The sequence below is a fragment of the Somniosus microcephalus genome, chromosome 7, assembly GCF_052327205.1.
Source record: "Somniosus microcephalus isolate GS21.2 chromosome 7, FLI_Smic_1.0, whole genome shotgun sequence".
NCBI classification, from domain to species: domain Eukaryota; kingdom Metazoa; phylum Chordata; class Chondrichthyes; order Squaliformes; family Somniosidae; genus Somniosus; species Somniosus microcephalus.
The window spans coordinates 4673529-4701400 of NC_140993.1; the positions used below are offsets into that span (position 1 = coordinate 4673529).

General features: G+C 61.8%; 1 protein-coding gene across 3 annotated transcripts in view; it reads left to right on the plus strand.

Moving 5' to 3' along the window:
* LOC147114470 (dynein regulatory complex subunit 11-like) overlaps positions 1 to 27872 on the plus strand; it is a 283097-nt gene that overhangs the window by 31193 nt on the left and 224032 nt on the right. For 2 of the 3 annotated variants that reach the window (XM_085992162.1, XM_085992163.1), the window contains exon 5: positions 1740 to 1859. The exons of the other annotated variant lie outside the window; for it this stretch is intronic. In XM_085992162.1, the coding sequence (XP_085848288.1) occupies positions 1740 to 1859 (120 nt within the window). The remainder of the gene's footprint in view (positions 1 to 1739; positions 1860 to 27872) is intronic. 3 annotated transcript variants of the gene reach the window in all.

A 27872-nucleotide genomic window follows, 5' to 3' on the forward strand; every position in this document is an offset into this window, starting at 1 on the left:
CCCTCTACTCCCTCCATCCCTCCACTCCCACACTCCCTCCATCCCTCCACTCCCACATTCCCTCCATCCCTCCACTCCCACACTCCCTCCACCCCTCCTCTCCCACACTCCCTCCATCCCTCCACTCGCACTCTCCCTCCATCTCTCCACTCCCACTCTCCCTCCATCCCTCCACTCTCACACTCCCTCCACCCCTCCACTCCCACAATCCCTCCATCCCTCCAGTGTGGTGAGGGCGGTTGGGGGGCAGGGTTGAGCAATGGGAGGGAAGGGGTGTCGGGAGAGTGGGGGGGAGGGTGTGTGGGGAATGCGGGGGGGTTAGGGGTGTGGGGGTGGGGAGGGGATGTGGGTAGTGCGGGGGTGGGGAAGGGGTGTGGGGCGTGCGGGGGTGGGGAGGGGGTGTGGGGAGTGCGGGGGTGGGGAGGGGGTGTAGGGAGTGCGGGGGTGGGGAAGGGGTGTGGGGATTGCGTGTGTGGGGAGGGAGTGTGGGGAGTGCGGGGGTGGGGAGCGGGTGTGGGGAGTGCGGGGGTGGGGAGGGGGTGTTTGGAGTGCGGGGGTGGGGAGGGGGTGTGTGGAGTGCGGGGGTGGGGAGGGGTTGTGTGGAGTGCGGGGGTGGGGAGGGGGTGTGGGGAGTGCGGGGGTGGGGAGCGGGTGTGGGGAGTGCGGGGGTGGGGAGCGGGTGTGGGGAGTGCGGGGGTGGGGAGCGGGTGTGGGGAGTGCGGGGGTGGGGAGGGGGTGTTTGGAGTGCGGGGGTGGGGAGGGGGTGTGTGGAGTGCGGGGGTGGGGAGGGGTTGTGTGGAGTGCGGGGGTGGGGAGGGGGTGTGGGGAGTGCGGGGGTGGGGAGCGGGTGTGGGGAGTGCGGGGGTGGGGAGCGGGTGTGGGGAGTGCGGGGGTGGGGAGGGGGTGTGTGGAGTGCGGGGGTGGGGAGGGACTTTTTGGTGTGCGGGGGTGGGGAGGGGGTGTGGGGAGTGCGGGGGTGGGGAGGGGGTGTTTGGAGGGCGGGAGTGCGGGGGTGGGGAGGGTGTATGGGGAGTGCGGGGGGAGGGGTGTGGGGAGGGGTGTGGGGAGTGCGGGGGTGGGGTGGGGGTGTGGGGACTGCGGTGCTGGGGAGGGGGTGCGGGGAGTACGGGGGGTGGGGAGGGGGTGCGGGGAGTGCGGGGGTGGGGAGTGGGTGTGGGGAGTGCGAGGGTGGGGAGGGGGTATGGGGGGTACGGGAGTGGGGTGGGGGTGTGGGGACTGCGGTGGTGGGGAAGGGGTGTGGGGAGTGCGGGGGTCGGGAGGGGGTGCGGGGAGTGCAGGAGTGGGGAGGGGGTGCGGGGAGTGCGGGGTTCGGGAGTGGGTGCGGGGAGTGCGGGGGTGGGGAGGGGTTGCGGGGAGTGCGGGGGTGGGGAGGGTGTGCGGGGAGTGCGGGGGTGGGGAGGGGGTGCGGGGAGTGCGGGGGTGGGGAGGGGGTGCGGGGAGTGCGGGGGTGGGGAGGGGGTGCGGGGAGTGCGGGGGTGCGGGGAGTGCGGGGGTGGGGAGGGTGTGCGGGGAGTGCGGGGGTGGGGGGGTGCGGGGAGTGCGGGGGTGGGGAGTGGGTACGGGGAGTGCGGGGGTGGGGAGGGGGTGCGGGGAGTGCGGGGGTGGGGAGGGGTGTGGTTGGCCATTCCTCCAGGGCAGTGCGAATGATGGAAGCTTCACTTCTGTCCTTGGAGGACAAGCGTCTCACATTCGCATTCCTTGGTATTTCACAATCCCAGTTGTTGGCCGAAGTCACTGCAGAAGAGATGGAGAAAGAAAAGCAACTCTCGAAAAAAGGATCCAAGAAGGAGGCAACGAAGGAAGAGAAGAAAGAAAAGAAAGTGAAACAGAAGGCAGAGGTGAGCCTGGTACACTGGACCGCGCGCTGAGCGTACACAGGACCGTGCACTGAGCATACACAGGACCCCGCACTGAGCATACACAGGACCTCGTGCTGAGCGAACGCAGGACCGCATGCTGAGCGAACACAGGACCGCGCGCTGAGCGAAAACAGGACAGTGAACTAAGCAAACAAAGGACTTCGCACTGAGTGAACACAGGACCGCCCGCTGAGCATAAACAGGATTTCCCACTGAGCATACACAGGACCTCGCGCTGAGCGAACACAGGACCATGCGCTGAGCAAAAACAGGACCGCCTGCTGAGCAAACAGAAGACCGCGCGCTGAGCGTACACAGGACCGCGCGCTGAGTGTACACAGGACCACGTGCTGAGTGTACACAGGACCGCGTGCTGAGTGAACACAGGACCGCGTGCTGAGCATAAACAGGACCGCGTGCTGAGCGAACACGGCCATGCGCTGAGCGTACACAGGACTGCGAGCTGAGCATACACAGTACTGCGTGCTGAGCGTACGCAGGACAGCGCGCTGAGCATACACAGGACAGTGCGCTGAGTGTACACAGGACCACGCGCTGAGCATACACAGGACCTCGCGCTGAGCAAACACAGGACAGCGTGCTGAGCGTACACAGGACCTCGCGCTGAGCAAAAACAGGACCGCACACTGAGCAAACACAGAACCGCACACTGAGCGAACACAGAACAGCGAGCTGAGTGTACACAGGACCTCGAGCTCACCGAACACAGGACCGCGTGCTGAGCGTACACAGGACCGCGCGCTGAGATAACACAGGACCGTGCACTGAGTGTACACAGGACCGCGCACTGAGTGTACACAGGACCGCACGCTGAGCGTACACAGGACAGTGCGCTAACCGAACACAGGACAGCGCACTGACCGAACACAGGACAGCACGCTGAGCGTACACAGGACTGCGCGGGGATCAAATACAGGACAGTGCACTGACCGAACACAGGACGGTGTGCTGACTGTACACTGGATCGCGCGCTGAGAGAACAAAGGACCGCGTGCTGAGAGAACACAGGACCACCCGCTGAGCGAACACAGGACCGTGCACTGAGTGTACACAGGAACGTGCGCTGAGATAACACAGGACCGCGCGTTGAGCGTAAACAGGACTGTGCACTGAGCAAGCACAGGACCGCGCACTGAGCGAACACAGGACCGTGCGCTAAGTGTACACAGGACCGTGCGCTGAGAGAACACAGCGCCGCGCATTGAGCGAACACAGGACCGCATGCTGAGCATACACAGGACCACGCGCTGAGTGTACACAGGACTGCGCACTGAGTGAACACAGGACCGCACGCTGAATGAACACAGGACCGCGCGCTGAAAGAACACAGGACCGCATGCTGAAAGAACACAGGACCACATGCTGAGCGAACACAGGACCACGCGCTGAGATAGCACAGGACCGCACGCTGAACGAACACAGGACCGCGCGCTGAAAGAACACAGGACCGCGTGCTGAGCGAACACAGGGCAGCGCGCTAAGCGTACACAGGACCTCCCGCTGAGCATACACAGGACCGCGTGCTGAGAGTGCACAGGACCGCGCGCTGAGTGAACACAGGACCACGCGCTGAGATAACACAGGACCGCGCGCTGAGTGAACACAGGACCTCGCGATGAGCAAACACAGGACCGCGTGCTGAGCGAACACAGGACCGCGCGCTGAGCGAACACAGGACCGCGTGCTGGATGAACACAGGACCTCGTACTGAGCGTACACAGGACCGCGCACTGAGTGAACACAGGACCACGCGCTGAGCGTAAACAGGAGCGCTTGCTGTGCGTACACAGGACCGCGCGCTGAATGAACACAGGGCCACGCGCTGAGCATAAACAGGACCGCACGCTGAGCATACACAGGACCGCGCGCTGTGTGAACACAGGGCCGCATGCTGAGCGAACACAGGACCGCCTGCTGAGCGAACACAGGACTGCGCACTGAGCATACACAGGACCGTGCACTGAGGGAACACAGGACCGCGTGCTGAGCGTACACAGGACCGCATGCTGAGTGTACACAGGACCGCGTGCTGAGTGAAGACAGGACCGCGTGCAAAGCGTACACAGGACTGTGCACAGAGAGAACACAGGACCGCCCGCTGAGAGCGCACAGGACCGCGTGCTGAGCGTACACATGACCGCGTGCTGAGAGAACACAGGACCGGGCGCTGAGCGTACACAGGACCATGTGCTGAGCGAACACAGGACCGCGCGCTGAGTGAACATAGGACCACCTGCTGAGCGTACACAGGACCGCGTGCTCAGCATACACAGGAGTACGTGCTGAGTGAACACAGGGCCGCGCATTGAGTGTACACATGACTGCGTGCTGAGCATGCATAGTACCGCGCGGTGAGCGTATACAGGATAGCGCGCTGAGCGTACACAGGACCGTGCACTGAGCAAACACAGGACTGCATGCTGAGCATACACAGGACCGCGCGCTGAGCATACACAGGACCGCGCGCTGGGCGTACACAGGACAGCGACCTGAGCGTACACAGGGCCTCGTGCTGAGCGAACACTGGACCGTGCGCTGAGCGTACACAGGACAGCGTGCTGAGCATACACAGGACTGCACGCTGAGCATACACAGGACCGTGCACTGAGCAAACACAGGACTGCGTGCTGAGCATAAACAGGACCGCGCGCTGAGCATACACAGGACCGCGCGCTGGGCGTACACAGGACAGCGACCTGAGCGTACACAGGACCTCGTGCTGAGCGAACACTGGACCGTGCGCTGAGCGAACACAGGACAGCGAGCTGAGCGTACACAGGACAGTGTGCTGACCGAACACAGGACAGCACACTGAGCGTACACAGGATCGCGCGCGGATCAAACACAGGACAGTGTGCTGACTGAACACAGGACGGCATGCTGAGCGTACACAGGACGGCGCGCTGAGCAAACACAGGACCGCTCGCTAAGCAAACACAGGACCTCGCACTGAGCGAACACAGGACCGCGCGCTGAGCATACACAGGACCGCGCGCTGAGAGAACAAAGGACCGCACGCTGAGCGAACACAGGACTGCGCGCTGAGAGAACACAGGGCCACCCGCTGAGTGAGCACAGGACCATGTACTGAGCGTACACAGGACTGTGCGCTGAGAGAACACAGGACCGCGCGCTGAGTGTAAACAGGGTCGCGCACTGAGCGAACACAGGACCATGCGCTGAGCATAAACAGGACTGCGCGCTGAGCAAACACAGGACCGCGCACTGAGTGAACACAGGACCGCGTGCTGAATGAACACAGGACCGCGCGCTGAGCGAACACAGGACCGCACGCTGAGTGTACACAGGACCGCGTGCTGAGTGAACACAGGACCGCCTGCTGAACGAACACAGGACCGCGCGCTGAGAGAACACAGGACTGCACGCTGAGAGAACACAGGACCGCGTGCTGAGTGAACACATGACCGCGTGCTGAGCATACACATGACCGTGTGCTGAGCGTACACAGGACCACGCGCTGAGCGTACACAGGACCATGCGCTGAGCGTACACAGAACCGCGTGCTGAGCGAACATGGCCGTGCACTGAGTGTACACAGGACTGCGTGCTGAGCGTACGCAGGACAGCGCAGTGAGCATACACAGGACCGCGCGCTGAGCATACACAGGAGCGCGCGCTGAGGAAACACAGGACTGTGTGCTGAGCATACACAGGACCGCCCGCTGAGCGTACACAGGACAGCACGCTCAGCGTACACAGGACCTCGCACTGAGCGAAAACAGGACCGCACACTGAGCAAATACAGAACCGCGTGCTGAGCGAACACAGAACAGCGAGCTGAGTGTACACAGGACCTCACGCTAACCGAATACAGGACCGCACACTGAGCATAAACAGGACTGCGCGCTGAGCGTAAACAGGACAGTGCGCTGACCGAACACAGGACAGTGCGCTGAGCGTACACAGGACCGCGCGCTGAGAGAACACAAGACCGCCCGCTGAGCGAACACAGGACCGCGCGCTGAGCGTACACAGGACCGCGCGTTGAGCGAACACAGGACCGCGCGCTGAGCATAAACAGGACTGCGCGCTGAGCAAACACAGGACCGCACGCTGAGCGAACACAGGACCGCGCACTGCGCAAACACAGGACCGCGCACTGAGAGAACACAGTACTGCATGCTGAGCATACACAGTACTGCGCGCTGAGCGTACGCAGGACAGCGCAGTGAGCATAAACAGGACAGCGCACTGAGCATACACAGGACCGCGTGCTGAGCATATACAGGAACGTGCGCTGAGCAAACACAGGACCGCGCGCTGAGCGAACACAAAACAGCGAGCTGAGCGTACAGAGGACCTTGCGCTAACTGAACACAGGTACACAGGACTGCGTGCTAAGCATACACAGTACTGCACGCTGAGCGTACGCAGGACAGCACAGTGAACATACACAGGACAGCGCGCTGAGCGTACACAGGACCGCGCGCTGAGCATACACAGGAGCGCACGCTGAGCAAACACAGGACTGCCTGCTGAGCATACACAGGACCGCACGCTGAGCGTACACAGGACAGCGCGCTGAGCATACACAGGACCTCGCGCTGAGTGAAAACAGGACCGCACACTGAGCAAACACAGAACCGCGCACTGAGCGAACACAGAACAGCGAGCTGAGCGTACACAGGACCTCGCGCTAACCGAACACAGGACCGCATGCTGAGCATACACAGGACCGCGTGCTGAGAGAACACAGGACCATGCACTGAGCGTACACAGGACCGCGCGCTGAGCGTACACAGGACCACGTGCTGAGCGTACACAGGACAGTGTGCTGACTGAACACAGGACAGTGTGCTGACCGAACACAGGACAGTGCACTAATCGAACACAGTACCGTGTGCTGAGCGTACAGAGTACTGCGTGCTGAGCATACGCAGGACAGCGCGCTGAGCATACACAGGACCACGCGCTGAGCATACACAGGAGCGCGCGCTGAGCAAACACAGGACTGCGTGCTCAGCGTACACATAATCGCGCGCTGAGAGAACAAAGGACAGCATGCTGAACGAACACAGTACTGCGTGCTGAGCATACACAGTACTGCGCGCTGAGCATACGCAGGACAGCGCGCTGAGCATACACAGGACCACGCGCTGAGCATACACAGGAGCGCACGCTGAGCAAACACAGGACTGCGTGCTCAGCGTACACATAATCGCGCGCTGAGAGAACAAAGGACCGCACGCTGAACGAACACAGTACTGCGTGCTGAGCATACACAGTACTGCGCGCTGAGCATACGCAGGACAGCGCGCTGAGCGAACACAGGACCGCGCGCTGAGCGATCACAGGAGCGCGCGCTGAGCAAACACAGGACCATGTGCTGAGCGAACACAGGGCCACGCACTGAGTGTACACATGACTGCCTGCTGAGCATACACAGTACTGCACGGTGAGTGTATACAGGATAGCGCGCTGAGCGTACACAGGACAGCGCGCTGAGCATACACAGGACAGCGCGCTGAGCATACACAGGACCGCACGCTGAGCATACACAGGACCGCACACTGAGCAAACACAGGACTGCGTGCTGAGCATTCACAGGACCGCGCGCTGGGCGTACACAGGACAGCGCGCTGAGTGTACACAGGACCTCGCGCTGAGCGAACACTGGATCGCACGCTGAGCAAACACAAGACAGCGAGCTGAGCATGCACAGGACAGTGTGCTGACCGAACACAGGACTGCGTGCTGAGCGTACACAGGACAGTGCGCTGACCGAACACAGGACCGCGCACTGAGTGAACTCAGGACCGCACGCTGAGCATACACAGGATGTCCCGCTGAGTGTACACAGGACCGCGCGCTGAGCGTACGCAGGACCACGCGCTGAGCGAACACAGGACAGCACGCTGAGCATACACAGGATGTCCCGCTGAGTGTACACAGGACCGCGCGCTGAGCGTACACAGGACCACGCGCTGAGAGAACACAGGACCGCGCGCTGAGCGTACACAGGACCGCGCGCTGAGCGAACACAGGACCGCGCACTGAGCGTACACAGGACCACACGCTGAGCGAACACAGGACCGCGCACTGAGCGTACACAGGACCACACGCTGAGCGTACACAGGACAGTGCGCTGAGCATACACAGGACCGTGCACTGAGCATACACAGGACAGTGCGCTGACCGAACACAGGACCACATGCTGAGCGTACACAGGACCGCGCGCTGAGGGAACACAGGACCTCGCGATGAGCAAACACAGGACTGCGTGCTGAGCAAACACAGGACCGCACACTGAGCGAACACAGGACCACACGCTGGATGAACACAGGACCTCGCGCTGAGCGTACACAGGACCGTGCGCTGACCGAACACAGGACAGCGCACTGAGCGTACACAGGACCGTGCGCAGAGCAAACACAGGACAGTGTGCTAACCGAACACAGGACAGTGCGCTGAGCGTACACAGGACCTCGCGCTGAGCGAAAACAGGACCGCACACTGAGAAAACACAGGACCGCGCGCTGAGCATACACAGGACCGCATGCTGAGAGAACACAGGACCATGTGCTGAGCATGCACAGGACCACGTGCTGAGCGTACACAGGACCGCGCGCTAAGCGTACACAGGACAGTGCGCTGACCGAACACAGGACGGCGCGCTGAGCGTACACAGGATCGCGCGCTGAGAGAACAAAGGACCGCACACTGAGCGAACACAGGACCGCACGCTGAGCGTACACAGGACCGCGCACTGAGAGAACACAGGACCGTGCGCTGAGTGTAAACAGGGTCGCGCGCTGAGTGAACACAGGACCGCACGCTGAGCGTCAACAGGACTGCGCGCTGAGCAAACACAGGACCGCACACTGAGCGAACACAGGACCGTGCGCTGAGCGAACACCGGACCGCGCGCTGAGAGGACACAGTACTGCATGCTGAGCATACACAGTACTGCGCGCTGAGCGTACGCAGGGCAGCGTGGTGAGCATACACAGGACAGCGCGCTGAGCGTACACAGGACCGCACGCTGAGCATAAACAGGAGCGCGCGCTGAGCAAACACAGGACTGCGTGCTGAGCTTACACAGGACCGCGCACTGAGCGTACACAGGACAGCACGCTGAGCGTACACAGGACCTCGCGCTGAGCGAAAACAGGACCACACACTGAGCAAACACAGAACCGCGCGCTGTGCGAACACAGAACAGCGAGCTGAGCGTACACAGGACTGCCCGTTGAGCGTATACAGGACCGCGCGCTAAGCATACACAGGACAGTGTGTTGACCAAACACAGGACAGGGCGCTGACCGAACACAGGACCGCCCGCTGAGTGTAAACAGGACCGTGTGCTGAGCGTACACAGGACTGCGTGCTGAGCACGCACAGGACCGCATGCTGAGTGAACACAGGACCTCGTGCTGGCCGAACACAGGACCGCGCGCTGAGCATGCACAGGATCGCGCGCTGAGAGAACACAGGACTGCGCGTTGAGTGTACACAGGACCATGCGCTGAGCATACACAGGACCGTGCGCTGACCGAACACAGGACCTCGCGCTGACCGAAGACAGGACAGCGCGCTGAGCGTACACAGGACCGTGCGTGGAGCAAACACAGGACAGTGCACTGACCAAACACAGGACAGCGCGCTGAGCATACACAGGACTGTGCACTGAGCGTACACAGGACCGCATGCTGAGCATACTCAGGACCACGCGCTGAGCGAACACAGGACTGCGTGCTGAGCATACACAGGACTGCGCGCTGAGCGTACACAGGACAGCACGCTGAGCGTACACAGGACCTCGCGCTAAGCGAACACAGGACCACACACTGAGCGAACACAGGACCGTGCGCTGAGTGAACACAGGACAGCGAGCTGAGCGTACACAGGACCGCGCGCTGAGCAAACACAGGACCGCGCGCTGAGATAACCCAGGACCATGCGCTGAGTGAACACTGGACCGCGCGCTGAGCATACACAGGACCACGTGCTGAGTGAACACAGGACCTCCTGCTCAACGAAACACAGGACCTCCCGCTGAGCGTACACAGGACCGCGCGCTGAGCATACACAGGACCGCACGCTGAGCGAACACAGGACCTCACGCTGAGCGAACACAGGACCGTGCGCTGAGTGAACACAGGACCTCACGCTGAGCGTACACAGGACCTCCCGCTGAGCGAACACAGGACCGCACGCTGAGTGAACACAGGACTGCCCGCTGAGCATACACAGGACCTTGCGCTGAGCGTACACAGGATTGCGCACTGAGTGAACACAGGACCGCGCGCTGAGAGTACACAGGACCGCGCGCTGAGAGAACACAGGACCGTGCGCTGAGCGAACACAGGACCGCCTGCTGAGCGTACACAGGACCGCATGCTGAGTGAACACAGGACCACACGCTGAGCGTACACAGGACCCCCCACTGAGCAAACACAGGACCGCATGCTAAGCATACACAGGACCGTGGTCGCGTGTTGACTGAACACAGGACCACGTGCTATGCATACACAGGACCGCGTGCTGAGCGTACACAGGACAGTGCGCTGAGCGTACACAGGACCATGCGCTGAGCCAGCACAGGACTGTATGCTGAGCCAACACAGGACCGCGTGCTGAACGTACACAGGACAGCGCGCTGAGCGTACACAGGATCGCGCACTGAGCAAACACAGGACCGTGCGCTGAGAGTACACAGGACCACGCGCTGAGCGAACACAGGACCGCGCACTGAGCGAACACAGGACCGCGCGCTGAGCGAACACAGGACCACGCGCTGAGCGAACACAGGACCGCTCACTGAGCGAATACAGGACCGCACGCTGAGCGAACACATGACCTCCCACTGAGTGTACACAGGACCGTGCGCTGAGCATACACAGGACCGCGTGCTGAGCGTGCACAGGACCGCGTGTTGACTGAACACAGGACCACGTGCTGAGCGTACACAGGACCGCGTGCTGAGCGTACACAGGACCGCGCGCTGAGCGTACACAGGACCACGTGCTGAGCGTACACAGGACCGCGTGCTGAGCGTACACAGGACCGCGCGCTGAGCGTACACAGGACCGCATGCTGAGCATACACAGGACCGCGTGCTGAGCGTACACAGGACCGCGTGCTGAGTGAATGCATGACCGCATGCTGAGCCAGCACAGGACCGCGCGCTGAGCGAACACAGGACCGCGTACTGAGCGTACATAGGACAGCCCGCTGAGCGTACACAGGACCGCGCGCTGAGAGAATGCATGACCGCGCGCTGAGCCAACACAGGACCGCGCGCTGAGCGTACACAGGACAGTGCGCTGAGCATACACAGGACAGCGCGCTGAGAATACACAGGACCGCACGCTGAGCATACGCAGGATCGCGCGCTGGGCGTACACAGGACAGCGCGCTGAGTGTACACAGGACCTCGCGCTGAGCGAACACTGGATCGCACGCTGAGTGAACACAGGACAGCGAGCTGAGCGTACACAGGACAGTGCGCTGACCGAACACAGTACCGCGTGCTGAGCGTACACAGGACAGTGCGCTGACCGAACACAGGACCGCACACTGAGTGAACTCAGGACCGCACGCTGAACGAACACAGGACCGCGCGCTGAGAACACAGGACCGCGCGCTGAGTGTACACAGGACCGCACACTGAGCGTACACAGGACCACGCACTGAGCGTACACAGGACAGCGTGCTGAGCATACACAGGACCATGCACTGAGCATACACAGGACAGTGCGCTGACCGAACACAGGACCACATGCTGAGCGTACACAGGACCGCACGCTGAGGGAACACAGGACCTCGCGATGAGCAAACACAGGACTGCGTGCTGAGCCAACACAGGACCGCGTGCTAAGCATACACAGGACCGTGGTCACGTGTTGACTGAACACAGGACCACGTGCTATGCATACACAGGACCGCGTGCTGAGCGTACACAGGACAGTGCGCTGAGCGTACACAGGACCATGCGCTGAACCAGCACAGGACTGTATGCTGAGCCAACACAGGACCGCATGCTGAGCGTACACAGGACCCCCCACTGAGCGAACACAGGACCGCATGCTAAGCGTTCACAGGGCCGTGGTCGCGTGTTGACTGAACACAGGACCACATGCTGAGCGTACACAGGACCGCGTGCTGAGCGTACACAGGACAGCGCGCTGAGCGTACACAGGATCGCGCACTGAGCAAACACAGGACCGCACGCTGAGAGTACACAGGACCACGCGCTGAGCGAACACAGGACCGCACACTGAGCGAACACAGGACCGCGCGCTGAGCGAACACAGGACCGCGCGCTGAGCGAACACAGGACCGCTCACTGAGCGAACACAGGACCGCACGCTGAGCGAACACATGACCTCCCACTGAGTGTACACAGGACCGTGCGCTGAGCATACACAGGACCGCGTGCTGAGCGTGCACAGGACCGCGTGTTGACTGAACACAGGACCACGTGCTGAGCGTACACAGGACCGCGTGCTGAGCGTACACAGGACCGTGCGCTGAGCGTACACAGGACCGCATGCTGAGCTTACACAGGACCGCGTGCTGAGCGTACACAGGACCGCGTGCTGAGTGAATGCATGACCGCGTGCTGAGCCAACACAGGACCGCGCGCTGAGCGAACACAGGACCGCGTACTGAGCGTACATAGGACAGCCCGCTGAGCGAATACAGGACTGCATGCTGAGAGAACACAGGACCTCCCACTGAGCGTACACAGGACCGCGCGCTGAGTGAATGCATGACCGCGCGCTGAGCCAACACAGGACCGCGCGCTGAGCGTACACAGGACAGCGCACTGAGCATACACAGGACAGCGCGCTGAGAATACACAGGACCACACGCTGAGCATACGCAGGATCGCGCGCTGGGCGTACACAGGACAGCGCGCTGAGTGTACACAGGACCTCGCGCTGAGCGAACACTGGATCGCACGCTGAGTGATCACAGGACAGCGAGCTGAGCGTACACAGGACAGTGCGCTGACCGAACACAGTACCGCGTGCTGAGCGTACACAGGACAGTGCGTTGACCGAACACAGGACCGCGCACTGAGTGAACTCAGGACCGCACGCTGAACGAACACAGGACCGCACGCTGAGAACGCAGGACCGCGTGCTGAGCGTACACAGGACCACGCACTGAGTGAACACTGGATCGCATGCTGAGTGAACACAGGACAGTGAGCTGAGCGTACACAGGACAGTGCGCTGACCGAACACAGGACCGCGTGCTGAGCGTACACAGGGCAGTGCGCTGACCGAACACAGGACCGCGCACTGAGTGAACTCAGGACCGCACGCTGAACGAACACAGGACCGCGCGCTGAGAACACAGGACCGCGCGCTGAGCGTACACAGGACCACGCGATGAGAGTACACAGGACCGCGCACTGAGCAAACACAGCACCACACGCTGAGCGAACACAGGACCGCGCGCTGAGCGTACACAGGACCGCGCACTGAGCGAACAGAGGACCGCGCACTGAGCGTACACAGGACCACGCGCTGAGCGTACACAGGACAGCGTGCTGAGCATACACAGGACCATGCACTGAGCATACACAGGACAGTGCGCTGACCGAACACAGGACCACATGCTGAGCGTACACAGGACCGCGCGCTGAGGGAACACAGGACCTCGCGATGAGCAAACACAGGACCACGTGCTGAGTGAACACAGGACCACACGCTGGATGAACACAGGACCACATGCTGAGCGTACACAGGACCGCGTGCTGAGCGTACACAGGACAGCGCGCTGAGCGTACACAGGATCGCGCACTGAGCAAACACAGGACCGCACGCTGAGAGTACACAGGACCACGCGCTGAGCGAACACAGGACCGCACACTGAGCGAACACAGGACCGCGCGCTGAGCGAACACAGGACCGCGCGCTGAGCGAACACAGGACCGCTCACTGAGCGAACACAGGACCGCACGCTGAGCGAACACATGACCTCCCACTGAGTGTACACAGGACCGTGCGCTGAGCATACACAGGACCGCGTGCTGAGCGTGCACAGGACCGCGTGTTGACTGAACACAGGACCACGTGCTGAGCGTACACAGGACCGCGTGCTGAGCGTACACAGGACCGTGCGCTGAGCGTACACAGGACCGCATGCTGAGCTTACACAGGACCGCGTGCTGAGCGTACACAGGACCGCGTGCTGAGTGAATGCATGACCGCGTGCTGAGCCAACACAGGACCGCGCGCTGAGCGAACACAGGACCGCGTACTGAGCGTACATAGGACAGCCCGCTGAGCGAATACAGGACTGCATGCTGAGAGAACACAGGACCTCCCACTGAGCGTACACAGGACCGCGCGCTGAGTGAATGCATGACCGCGCGCTGAGCCAACACAGGACCGCGCGCTGAGCGTACACAGGACAGCGCACTGAGCATACACAGGACAGCGCGCTGAGAATACACAGGACCACACGCTGAGCATACGCAGGATCGCGCGCTGGGCGTACACAGGACAGCGCGCTGAGTGTACACAGGACCTCGCGCTGAGCGAACACTGGATCGCACGCTGAGTGATCACAGGACAGCGAGCTGAGCGTACACAGGACAGTGCGCTGACCGAACACAGTACCGCGTGCTGAGCGTACACAGGACAGTGCGTTGACCGAACACAGGACCGCGCACTGAGTGAACTCAGGACCGCACGCTGAACGAACACAGGACCGCACGCTGAGAACGCAGGACCGCGTGCTGAGCGTACACAGGACCACGCACTGAGTGAACACTGGATCGCATGCTGAGTGAACACAGGACAGTGAGCTGAGCGTACACAGGACAGTGCGCTGACCGAACACAGGACCGCGTGCTGAGCGTACACAGGGCAGTGCGCTGACCGAACACAGGACCGCGCACTGAGTGAACTCAGGACCGCACGCTGAACGAACACAGGACCGCGCGCTGAGAACACAGGACCGCGCGCTGAGCGTACACAGGACCACGCGATGAGAGTACACAGGACCGCGCACTGAGCAAACACAGCACCACACGCTGAGCGAACACAGGACCGCGCGCTGAGCGTACACAGGACCGCGCACTGAGCGAACAGAGGACCGCGCACTGAGCGTACACAGGACCACGCGCTGAGCGTACACAGGACAGCGTGCTGAGCATACACAGGACCATGCACTGAGCATACACAGGACAGTGCGCTGACCGAACACAGGACCACATGCTGAGCGTACACAGGACCGCGCGCTGAGGGAACACAGGACCTCGCGATGAGCAAACACAGGACCACGTGCTGAGTGAACACAGGACCACACGCTGGATGAACACAGGACCTCACGCTGAGCGTACACAGGACCGTGCGCTGACCGAACACAGGACCTCGCGCTGACCGAAGAGAGGACAGCGCGCTGAGCGTACACAGGACCGTGCGCGGAGCAAACACAGGACAGTGCGCTGACCGAACACAGGACAGCGCGCTGAGCGTACACAGGACCTTGCGCTGAGCGAAAACAGGACCGCACACTGAGCAAACACAGGACTGCACGCTGAGTGTACACAGGACCGCGTGCTGAGAGAACACAGGACCATGCGCTGAGCGTGCACAGGGCCGCGTGCTGAGCATACACAGGATCGCGCGCTAAGCGTACACAGGACAGTGCACTGACCGAACACAGGACGGCGCGCTGAGCGTACACAGGATCGCGTGCTGAGAGAACAAAGGACCGCACACTGAGCGAACACAGGACCGCGTGCTGAGCGTACATAGGACCACGCGCTGAGCGAACACAGGACAGCACACTGAGCATACACAGGATTTCCGCTGAGTGTACACAGGACCTCACGCTGAGCGTACACAGGACCTCCCGCTGAGCGAACACAGGACCATGCGCTGAGCCAACACAGGACTGCGTGCTGAGCCAACACAGGACCGCGTGCTGAGCGTACACAGGACCCCCCACTGAGCGAACACAGGACCGCATGCTAAGCGTACACAGGACCGTGGTCGCATGTTGACTGAACACAGGACCACATGCTGAGCGTACACAGGACCGCGTGCTGAGCGTACACAGGCCAGCGCGCTGAGCGTACACAGGATCGCGCACTGAGCAAACACAGGACCGCACGCTGAGAGTACACAGGACCACGCGCTGAGCGAACACAGGACCGCGCACTGAGCGAACACAGGACCGTGCGCTGAGCGAACACAGGACCGCGCGCTGAGCGAACACAGGACCGCTCACTGAGCAAACACAGGACCGCACGCTGAGAGTACACAGGACCACGCGCTGAGCGAACACAGGACCGCGCACTGAGCGAACACAGGACAGTGCGCTGAGCGTACACAGGCCAGCGCGCTGAGCGTACACAGGATCGCGCACTGAGCAAACACAGGACCGCACGCTGAGAGTACACAGGACCACGCGCTGAGCGAACACAGGACCGCGCACTGAGCGAACACAGGACCGTGCGCTGAGCGAACACAGGACCGCGCGCTGAGCGAACACAGGACCGCTCACTGAGCAAACACAGGACCGCACGCTGAGAGTACACAGGATCACGCGCTGAGCGAACACAGGACCGCGCACTGAGCGAACACAGGACCGTGCGCTGAGCGTACACAGGACTGCGTGCTGAGCGTGCACAGGACCGCGTGTTGACTGAACACAGGACCACGTGCTGAGCGTACACAGGACCGCGTGCTGAGCGTACACAGGACCGCGTGCTGAGCGTACACAGGACCGCGTGCTGGGTGAATGCATGACCGCGTGCTGAGCCAACACAGGAGCGCGTGCTGAGCAAGCACAGGACCGCGTACTGAGCGTACATAGGACAGCCCGCTGAGCGAATACAGGACCGCACGCTGAGAGAACACAGGACCTCCCACTGAGCGTACACAGGACCGCGCGCTGAGTGAATGCATGACCGCGCGCTGAGCCAACACAGGACCGCGCGCTGAGCGTACACAGGACAGCGCGCTGAGCATACACAGGACAGCGCGCTGAGCATACACAGGACTGCACGCTGAGCATACACAGGATCGCGCACTGGGCGTACACAGGACCGTGCGCTGAGCGAACACAGGACCGCGCGCTGAGCGAACACAGGACCGCTCACTGAGCAAACACAGGACCGCACGCTGAGAGTACACAGGACCACGCGCTGAGCGAACACAGGACCGCGCACTGAGCGAACACAGGACCGTGCGCTGAGCGTACACAGGACTGCGTGCTGAGCGTGCACAGGACCGCGTGTTGACTGAACACAGGACCACGTGCTGAGCGTACACAGGACCGCGTGCTGAGCGTACACAGGACCGCGTGCTGAGCATACACAGGACCGCGTGCTGGGTGAATGCATGACCGCGTGCTGAGCCAACACAGGACCGCGTGCTGAGCGAGCACAGGACCGCGTACTGAGCGTACATAGGACAGCCCGCTGAGCGAATACAGGACCGCACGCTGAGAGAACACAGGACCTCCCACTGAGCGTACACAGGACCGCGCGCTGAGTGAATGCATGACCGCGCGCTGAGCCAACACAGGACCGCGCGCTGAGCATACACAGGACAGCGCGCTGAGCATACACAGGACAGCGCGCTGAGCATAGACAGGACTGCACGCTGAGCATACACAGGATCGCGCACTGGGCGTACACAGGACAGTGCGCTGAGTGTACACAGCACCTCGCGCTGAGCGAACACTGGATCGCACGCTGAGTGAACACAGGACAGCGAGCTGAGCGTACACAGGACAGTGCGCTGACTGAACACAGGACCGTGTGCTGAGCGTACACAGGACAGTGCGCTGACCGAACACAGGACCGTGCACTGAGTGAACTCAGGACCGCACGCTGAACGAACACAGGACCGCGCGCTGAGAACACAGGAGCGCGTGCTGAGCGTACACAGGACCACGCGCTGAGCGAACACTGGATTGCACATTGAGTGAACACAGGACAGCGAGCTGAGCGTACACAGGACAGTGCGCTGACCGAACACAGGACCGCGTGCTGAGCATACACAGGACAGTGCGCTGACCGAACACAGGACCGCGCACTGAGTGAACTCAGGACCGCACGCTGAACGAACACAGGACCGCGCGCTGAGAACACAGGACCGCGCGCTGAGCGTACACAGGACCACGCGATGAGAGTACACAGGACCGCGCACTGAGCAAACACAGCACCACACGCTGAGCGAACACAGGACCGCGCGCTGAGCGTACACAGGACCGCGCACTGAGCGAACAGAGGACCGCGCACTGAGCGTACACAGGACCACGCGCTGAGCGTACACAGGACAGCGTGCTGAGCATACACAGGACCATGCACTGAGCATACACAGGACAGTGCGCTGACCGAACACAGGACCACATGCTGAGCGTACACAGGACCGCGCGCTGAGGGAACACAGGACCTCGCGATGAGCAAACACAGGACCACGTGCTGAGTGAACACAGGACCACACGCTGGATGAACACAGGACCTCACGCTGAGCGTACACAGGACCGTGCGCTGACCGAACACAGGACCTCGCGCTGACCGAAGAGAGGACAGCGCGCTGAGCGTACACAGGACCGTGCGCGGAGCAAACACAGGACAGTGCGCTGACCGAACACAGGACAGCGCGCTGAGCGTACACAGGACCTCGCGCTGAGCGAAAACAGGACCGCACACTGAGCAAACACAGGACTGCACGCTGAGTGTACACAGGACCGCGTGCTGAGAGAACACAGGACCATGCGCTGAGCGTGCACAGGGCCGCGTGCTGAGCATACACAGGATCGCGCGCTAAGCGTACACAGGACAGTGCACTGACCGAACACAGGACGGCGCGCTGAGCGTACACAGGATCGCGTGCTGAGAGAACAAAGGACCGCACACTGAGCGAACACAGGACCGCGTGCTGAGCGTACATAGGACCACGCGCTGAGCGAACACAGGACAGCACACTGAGCATACACAGGATTTCCGCTGAGTGTACACAGGACCTCACGCTGAGCGTACACAGGACCTCCCGCTGAGCGAACACAGGACCATGCGCTGAGCCAACACAGGACTGCGTGCTGAGCCAACACAGGACCGCGTGCTGAGCGTACACAGGACCCCCCACTGAGCGAACACAGGACCGCATGCTAAGCGTACACAGGACCGTGGTCGCATGTTGACTGAACACAGGACCACATGCTGAGCGTACACAGGACCGCGTGCTGAGCGTACACAGGCCAGCGCGCTGAGCGTACACAGGATCGCGCACTGAGCAAACACAGGACCGCACGCTGAGAGTACACAGGACCACGCGCTGAGCGAACACAGGACCGCGCACTGAGCGAACACAGGACCGTGCGCTGAGCGAACACAGGACCGCGCGCTGAGCGAACACAGGACCGCTCACTGAGCAAACACAGGACCGCACGCTGAGAGTACACAGGATCACGCGCTGAGCGAACACAGGACCGCGCACTGAGCGAACACAGGACCGTGCGCTGAGCGTACACAGGACTGCGTGCTGAGCGTGCACAGGACCGCGTGTTGACTGAACACAGGACCACGTGCTGAGCGTACACAGGACCGCGTGCTGAGCGTACACAGGACCGCGTGCTGAGCGTACACAGGACCGCGTGCTGGGTGAATGCATGACCGCGTGCTGAGCCAACACAGGAGCGCGTGCTGAGCAAGCACAGGACCGCGTACTGAGCGTACATAGGACAGCCCGCTGAGCGAATACAGGACCGCACGCTGAGAGAACACAGGACCTCCCACTGAGCGTACACAGGACCGCGCGCTGAGTGAATGCATGACCGTGCGCTGAGCCAACACAGGACCGCGCGCTGAGCGTACACAGGACAGCGCGCTGAGCATACACAGGACAGCGCGCTGAGCATACACAGGACTGCACGCTGAGCATACACAGGATCGCGCACTGGGCGTACACAGGACCGTGCGCTGAGCGAACACAGGACCGCGCGCTGAGCGAACACAGGACCGCTCACTGAGCAAACACAGGACCGCACGCTGAGAGTACACAGGACCACGCGCTGAGCGAACACAGGACCGCGCACTGAGCGAACACAGGACCGTGCGCTGAGCGTACACAGGACTGCGTGCTGAGCGTGCACAGGACCGCGTGTTGACTGAACACAGGACCACGTGCTGAGCGTACACAGGACCGCGTGCTGAGCGTACACAGGACCGCGTGCTGAGCGTACACAGGACCGCGTGCTGGGTGAATGCATGACCGCGTGCTGAGCCAACACAGGAGCGCGTGCTGAGCAAGCACAGGACCGCGTACTGAGCGTACATAGGACAGCCCGCTGAGCGAATACAGGACCGCACGCTGAGAGAACACAGGACCTCCCACTGAGCGTACACAGGACCGCGCGCTGAGTGAATGCATGACCGTGCGCTGAGCCAACACAGGACCGCGCGCTGAGCGTACACAGGACAGCGCGCTGAGCATACACAGGACAGCGCGCTGAGCATACACAGGACTGCACGCTGAGCATACACAGGATCGCGCACTGGGCGTACACAGGACCGTGCGCTGAGCGAACACAGGACCGCGCGCTGAGCGAACACAGGACCGCTCACTGAGCAAACACAGGACCGCACGCTGAGAGTACACAGGACCACGCGCTGAGCGAACACAGGACCGCGCACTGAGCGAACACAGGACCGTGCGCTGAGCGTACACAGGACTGCGTGCTGAGCGTGCACAGGACCGCGTGTTGACTGAACACAGGACCACGTGCTGAGCGTACACAGGACCGCGTGCTGAGCGTACACAGGACCGCGTGCTGAGCATACACAGGACCGCGTGCTGGGTGAATGCATGACCGCGTGCTGAGCCAACACAGGACCGCGTGCTGAGCGAGCACAGGACCGCGTACTGAGCGTACATAGGACAGCCCGCTGAGCGAATACAGGACCGCACGCTGAGAGAACACAGGACCTCCCACTGAGCGTACACAGGACCGCGCGCTGAGTGAATGCATGACCGCGCGCTGAGCCAACACAGGACCGCGCGCTGAGCATACACAGGACAGCGCGCTGAGCATACACAGGACAGCGCGCTGAGCATAGACAGGACTGCACGCTGAGCATACACAGGATCGCGCACTGGGCGTACACAGGACAGTGCGCTGAGTGTACACAGCACCTCGCGCTGAGCGAACACTGGATCGCACGCTGAGTGAACACAGGACAGCGAGCTGAGCGTACACAGGACAGTGCGCTGACTGAACACAGGACCGTGTGCTGAGCGTACACAGGACAGTGCGCTGACCGAACACAGGACCGTGCACTGAGTGAACTCAGGACCGCACGCTGAACGAACACAGGACCGCGCGCTGAGAACACAGGAGCGCGTGCTGAGCGTACACAGGACCACGCGCTGAGCGAACACTGGATTGCACATTGAGTGAACACAGGACAGCGAGCTGAGCGTACACAGGACAGTGCGCTGACCGAACACAGGACCGCGTGCTGAGCATACACAGGACAGTGCGCTGACCGAACACAGGACCGCGCACTGAGTGAACTCAGGACCGCACGCTGAACGAACACAGGACCGCGCGCTGAGAACACAGGACCGCGCGCTGAGCGTACACAGGACCACGCGATGAGAGTACACAGGACCGCGCACTGAGCAAACACAGCACCACACGCTGAGCGAACACAGGACCGCGCGCTGAGCGTACACAGGACCGCGCACTGAGCGAACAGAGGACCGCGCACTGAGCGTACACAGGACCACGCGCTGAGCGTACACAGGACAGCGTGCTGAGCATACACAGGACCATGCACTGAGCATACACAGGACAGTGCGCTGACCGAACACAGGACCACATGCTGAGCGTACACAGGACCGCGCGCTGAGGGAACACAGGACCTCGCGATGAGCAAACACAGGACCACGTGCTGAGTGAACACAGGACCACACGCTGGATGAACACAGGACCTCACGCTGAGCGTACACAGGACCGTGCGCTGACCGAACACAGGACCTCGCGCTGACCGAAGAGAGGACAGCGCGCTGAGCGTACACAGGACCGTGCGCGGAGCAAACACAGGACAGTGCGCTGACCGAACACAGGACAGCGCGCTGAGCGTACACAGGACCTCGCGCTGAGCGAAAACAGGACCGCACACTGAGCAAACACAGGACTGCACGCTGAGTGTACACAGGACCGCGTGCTGAGAGAACACAGGACCATGCGCTGAGCGTGCACAGGGCCGCGTGCTGAGCATACACAGGATCGCGCGCTAAGCATACACAGGACAGTGCACTGACCGAACACAGGACGGCGCGCTGAGCGTACACAGGATCGCGTGCTGAGAGAACAAAGGACCGCACACTGAGCGAACACAGGACCGCGTGCTGAGCGTACATAGGACCACGCGCTGAGCGAACACAGGACAGCACACTGAGCATACACAGGATTTCCGCTGAGTGTACACAGGACCTCACGCTGAGCGTACACAGGACCTCCCGCTGAGCGAACACAGGACCATGCGCTGAGCCAACACAGGACTGCGTGCTGAGCCAACACAGGACCGCGTGCTGAGCGTACACAGGACCCCCCACTGAGCGAACACAGGACCGCATGCTAAGCGTACACAGGACCGTGGTCGCATGTTGACTGAACACAGGACCACATGCTGAGCGTACACAGGACCGCGTGCTGAGCGTACACAGGCCAGCGCGCTGAGCGTACACAGGATCGCGCACTGAGCAAACACAGGACCGCACGCTGAGAGTACACAGGACCACGCGCTGAGCGAACACAGGACCGCGCACTGAGCGAACACAGGACCGTGCGCTGAGCGAACACAGGACCGCGCGCTGAGCGAACACAGGACCGCTCACTGAGCAAACACAGGACCGCACGCTGAGAGTACACAGGATCACGCGCTGAGCGAACACAGGACCGCGCACTGAGCGAACACAGGACCGTGCGCTGAGCGTACACAGGACTGCGTGCTGAGCGTGCACAGGACCGCGTGTTGACTGAACACAGGACCACGTGCTGAGCGTACACAGGACCGCGTGCTGAGCGTACACAGGACCGCGTGCTGAGCGTACACAGGACCGCGTGCTGGGTGAATGCATGACCGCGTGCTGAGCCAACACAGGAGCGCGTGCTGAGCAAGCACAGGACCGCGTACTGAGCGTACATAGGACAGCCCGCTGAGCGAATACAGGACCGCACGCTGAGAGAACACAGGACCTCCCACTGAGCGTACACAGGACCGCGCGCTGAGTGAATGCATGACCGTGCGCTGAGCCAACACAGGACCGCGCGCTGAGCGTACACAGGACAGCGTGCTGAGCATACACAGGACAGCGCGCTGAGCATACACAGGACTGCACGCTGAGCATACACAGGATCGCGCACTGGGCGTACACAGGACCGTGCGCTGAGCGAACACAGGACCGCGCGCTGAGCGAACACAGGACCGCTCACTGAGCAAACACAGGACCGCACGCTGAGAGTACACAGGACCACGCGCTGAGCGAACACAGGACCGCGCACTGAGCGAACACAGGACCGTGCGCTGAGCGTACACAGGACTGCGTGCTGAGCGTGCACAGGACCGCGTGTTGACTGAACACAGGACCACGTGCTGAGCGTACACAGGACCGCGTGCTGAGCGTACACAGGACCGCGTGCTGAGCATACACAGGACCGCGTGCTGGGTGAATGCATGACCGCGTGCTGAGCCAACACAGGACCGCGTGCTGAGCGAGCACAGGACCGCGTACTGAGCGTACATAGGACAGCCCGCTGAGCGAATACAGGACCGCACGCTGAGAGAACACAGGACCTCCCACTGAGCGTACACAGGACCGCGCGCTGAGTGAATGCATGACCGCGCGCTGAGCCAACACAGGACCGCGCGCTGAGCATACACAGGACAGCGCGCTGAGCATACACAGGACAGCGCGCTGAGCATAGACAGGACTGCACGCTGAGCATACACAGGATCGCGCACTGGGCGTACACAGGACAGTGCGCTGAGTGTACACAGCACCTCGCGCTGAGCGAACACTGGATCGCACGCTGAGTGAACACAGGACAGCGAGCTGAGCGTACACAGGACAGTGCGCTGACTGAACACAGGACCGTGTGCTGAGCGTACACAGGACAGTGCGCTGACCGAACACAGGACCGTGCACTGAGTGAACTCAGGACCGCACGCTGAACGAACACAGGACCGCGCGCTGAGAACACAGGAGCGCGTGCTGAGCGTACACAGGACCACGCGCTGAGCGAACACTGGATTGCACATTGAGTGAACACAGGACAGCGAGCTGAGCGTACACAGGACAGTGCGCTGACCGAACACAGGGCCGCGTGCTGAGCATACACAGGACAGTGCGCTGACCGAACACAGGACCGCGCACTGAGTGAACTCAGGACCGCACGCTGAACGAACACAGGACCGCGCGCTGAGAACACAGGACCGCGCGCTGAGCGTACACAGGACCATGCGCTGAGAGAACACAGGACCGCGCACTGAGCAAACACAGGACCTCGCGCTGAGCGTACACAGGACCGTGCGCTGAACGAACACAGGACCTCGCGCTGACCGAAGAGAGGACAGCGTGCTGAGCATACACAGGACCGTGCGCGGAGCAAACACAGGACAGTGCGCTGACCGAACACAGGACAGCGCGCTGAGTGAACTCAGGACCGCACGCTGAACGAACACAGGACCGCGCGCTGAGAACACAGGACCGCGCACTGAGCGTACACAGGACCATGCGCTGAGAGAACACAGGACCGCGCACTGAGCAAACACAGGACCTCACGCTGAGCGTACACAGGACCGTGCGCTGACCGAACACAGGACCTCGCGCTGACCGAAGAGAGGACAGCGTGCTGAGCGTACACAGGACCGTGCGCGGAGCAAACACAGGACAGTGCGCTGACCGAACACAGGACAGCGCGCTGAGCGTACACAGGACCTCGCGCTGAGCGAAAACAGGACCGCACACTGAGCAAACACAGGACCGCACGCTGAGTGTACACAGGACCGTGTGCTGAGAGAACACAGAACCATGCGCTGAGCATGCACAGGACCGCGTGCTGAGCGTACACAGGACCGCACGCTAAGCGTACAAAGGACAGTGCGCTGACTGAACACAGGACAGTGTACTGACCGAAAACAGGACGGCGCGCTGAGCGTACACAGGATCGCGCGCTGAGAGAACAAAGGACCGCACACTGAGCGAACACAGGACCGCGTGCTGAGCGTACACAGGACCACGCGCTGAGCGAACACAGGACAGCACGCTGAGCATACACAGGATGTCCCGCTGAGTGTACACAGGACCTCACGCTGAGCGTACACAGGACCACGCGCTGAGCGAACACAGGACCGCGCACTGAGCGAACACAGGACCACGCGCTGAGCGAACACAGGACCGCGCGCTGAGCGAACACAGGACTGCTCACTGAGCGAACACAGGACCGCACGCTGAGCGAACACATGACCTCCCACTGAGTGTACACAGGACCGTGCGCTGAGCGTACACAGGACCGCGTGCTGAGCGTGCACAGGACCGCGTGTTGACTGAACACAGGACCACGCGCTGAGCGTAGACAGGACCGCGTGCTGAGCGTACACAGGACCGCGCACTGAGCGTACACAGGACCGCATGCTGAGCATACACAGGACTGCGTGCTGAGCGTACACAGGACCGCGTGCTGAGTGAATGCATGACCGCGTGCTGAGCCAACACAGGACAGCGCACTGAGCGAGCACAGGACCGCGTACTGAGCGTACATAGGACAGCCCGCTGAGCGAATACAGGACCGCACGCTGAGAGAACACAGGACCTCCCACTGAGCGTACACAGGACCGCGCGCTGAGTGAATGCATGACCGCACGCTGAGCCAACACAGGACCGCGCGCTGAGCGTACACAGGACAGTGCGCTGAGCATACACAGGACAGCGCGCTGAGCATACACAGGACTGCATGCTGAGCATACACAGGATCACGCGCTGGGCGTACACAGGACAGTGCGCTGAGTGTACACAGGACCTCGCGCTGAGCGAACACTGGATCACACACTGAGTGAACACAGGACAGCGAGCTGAGCATACACAGGACAGTGCGCTGACCGAACACAGGACCGTGTGCTGAGCGTACACAGGACAGTGCACTGACTGAACACAGGACCGCGCACTGAGTGAACTCAGGACCGCACGCTGAATGAACACAGGACCGCGCGCTGAGAACACAGGACCACGTGCTGAGCATACACCGGACCACGCGCTGAGCGAACACTGGATCGCACGCTGAGTGAACACAGGACAGCGAACTGAGCGTACACAGGACAGTGCGCTGACCGAACACAGGACCGTGTGCTGAGCGTACACAGGACATTGCGCTGACCGAACACAGGACCGCGCACTGAGTGAACTCAGGACCGCACGCTGAAGGAACACAGGACCGCGCGCTGAGAACACAGGACCGCGCGCTGAGCGTACACAGGACCACGCGCTGAGAGAACACAGGACCGCGCACTGAGCAAACACAGGACCACACGCTGAGCGAACACAGGACCGCGCGCTGAGCGTACACAGGACCGCACGCTGAGCGAACAGAGTACCGCGCACTGAGCATACACAGGACAGTGCGCTGACCGAACACAGGACCACATGCTGAGCATACACAGGACCACGCGCTGAGGGAACACAGGACCTCGTGATGAGCAAACACAGGACCGCGTGCTGAGCGAACACAGGACCACACGCTGGATGAACACAGGACCTCGCGCTGAGCGTACACAGGACCGCGCACTGACCGAACACAGGACCTCGTGCTGACCGAAGAGAGGACAGCGTGCTGAGCATACACAGGACCGTGCGCGGAGCAAACACAGGACAGTGCGCTGACCGAACACAGGACAGCGCGCTGAGCGTACACAGGACCTCGCGCTGAGCGAAAACAGGACCGCACACTGAGCAAACACAGGACCGCACGCTGAGTGTACACAGGACCGCGTGCTGAGAGAACACAGGACCATGCGCTGAGCGTGCACAGGACCGTGTGCTGAGCGTACACAGGACCACGCGCTAAGCGTACACAGGACAGTGCGCTGACCGAACACAGGACAGTGCGCTGACTGAACACAGGACAGTGCACTGACCGAACACAGGACGGCGCGCTGAGCGTACACAGGATCGCGCGCTGAGAGAACAAAGGACCGCACACTGAGCGAACACAGGACCGCCGCTGAGCATACACAGGACCGCGAGCTGAGAGAACACAGGACCACCTGCTGAGCGAACACAGGACCGCGCGTTGAGCGTACACAATACCGCACACTGAGAGAACACAGGACCGCGCGCTGAGTGGAAACAGGGTCGCGCGCTGAGCAAACACAGGGCCGCACACTGAGCGAACACAGGACCGTGTGCTGAGCGAACAGAGGACCGCGCGCTGAGAGAACACAGTAATGCATGCTGAGCATACACAGTACTGTGCGCTGAGCGTACGCAGGGCAGTGCGGTGAGCATAGACAGGACAGCACGCTGAGCGTACACAGGACCGCGTGCTGAGCATAAACAGGAGCGCGCGCTGAGCAAACACAGGGCTGCGTGCTGAGCTTACACAGGACCGTGCACTGAGCGTACACAGGACAGCGCGCTGAGCGTACACAGGACCTCGTGCTGAGCGAAAACAGGACCACACACTGAGCAAACACAGAACCGCGTGTTGAGCGAACACAGAACAGCGAGCTGAGCGTACACAGGACCTCCCGCTAACCGAACACAGGACCGCGCGCTGAGCGTACACAGGACCGCGAGCTGAGAGAAGACGGGACCATGCGCTGAGCGTACACAGGACTGCGTGCTGAGCGTACACAGGACCGCGCGCTAAGCATACACAGGACAGTGCATTGACCGAACACAGGACAGTGCGCTGACCGAACACAGGACTGCCCGCTGAGCGTAAACAGGACCGTGTGCTGAGCGTACA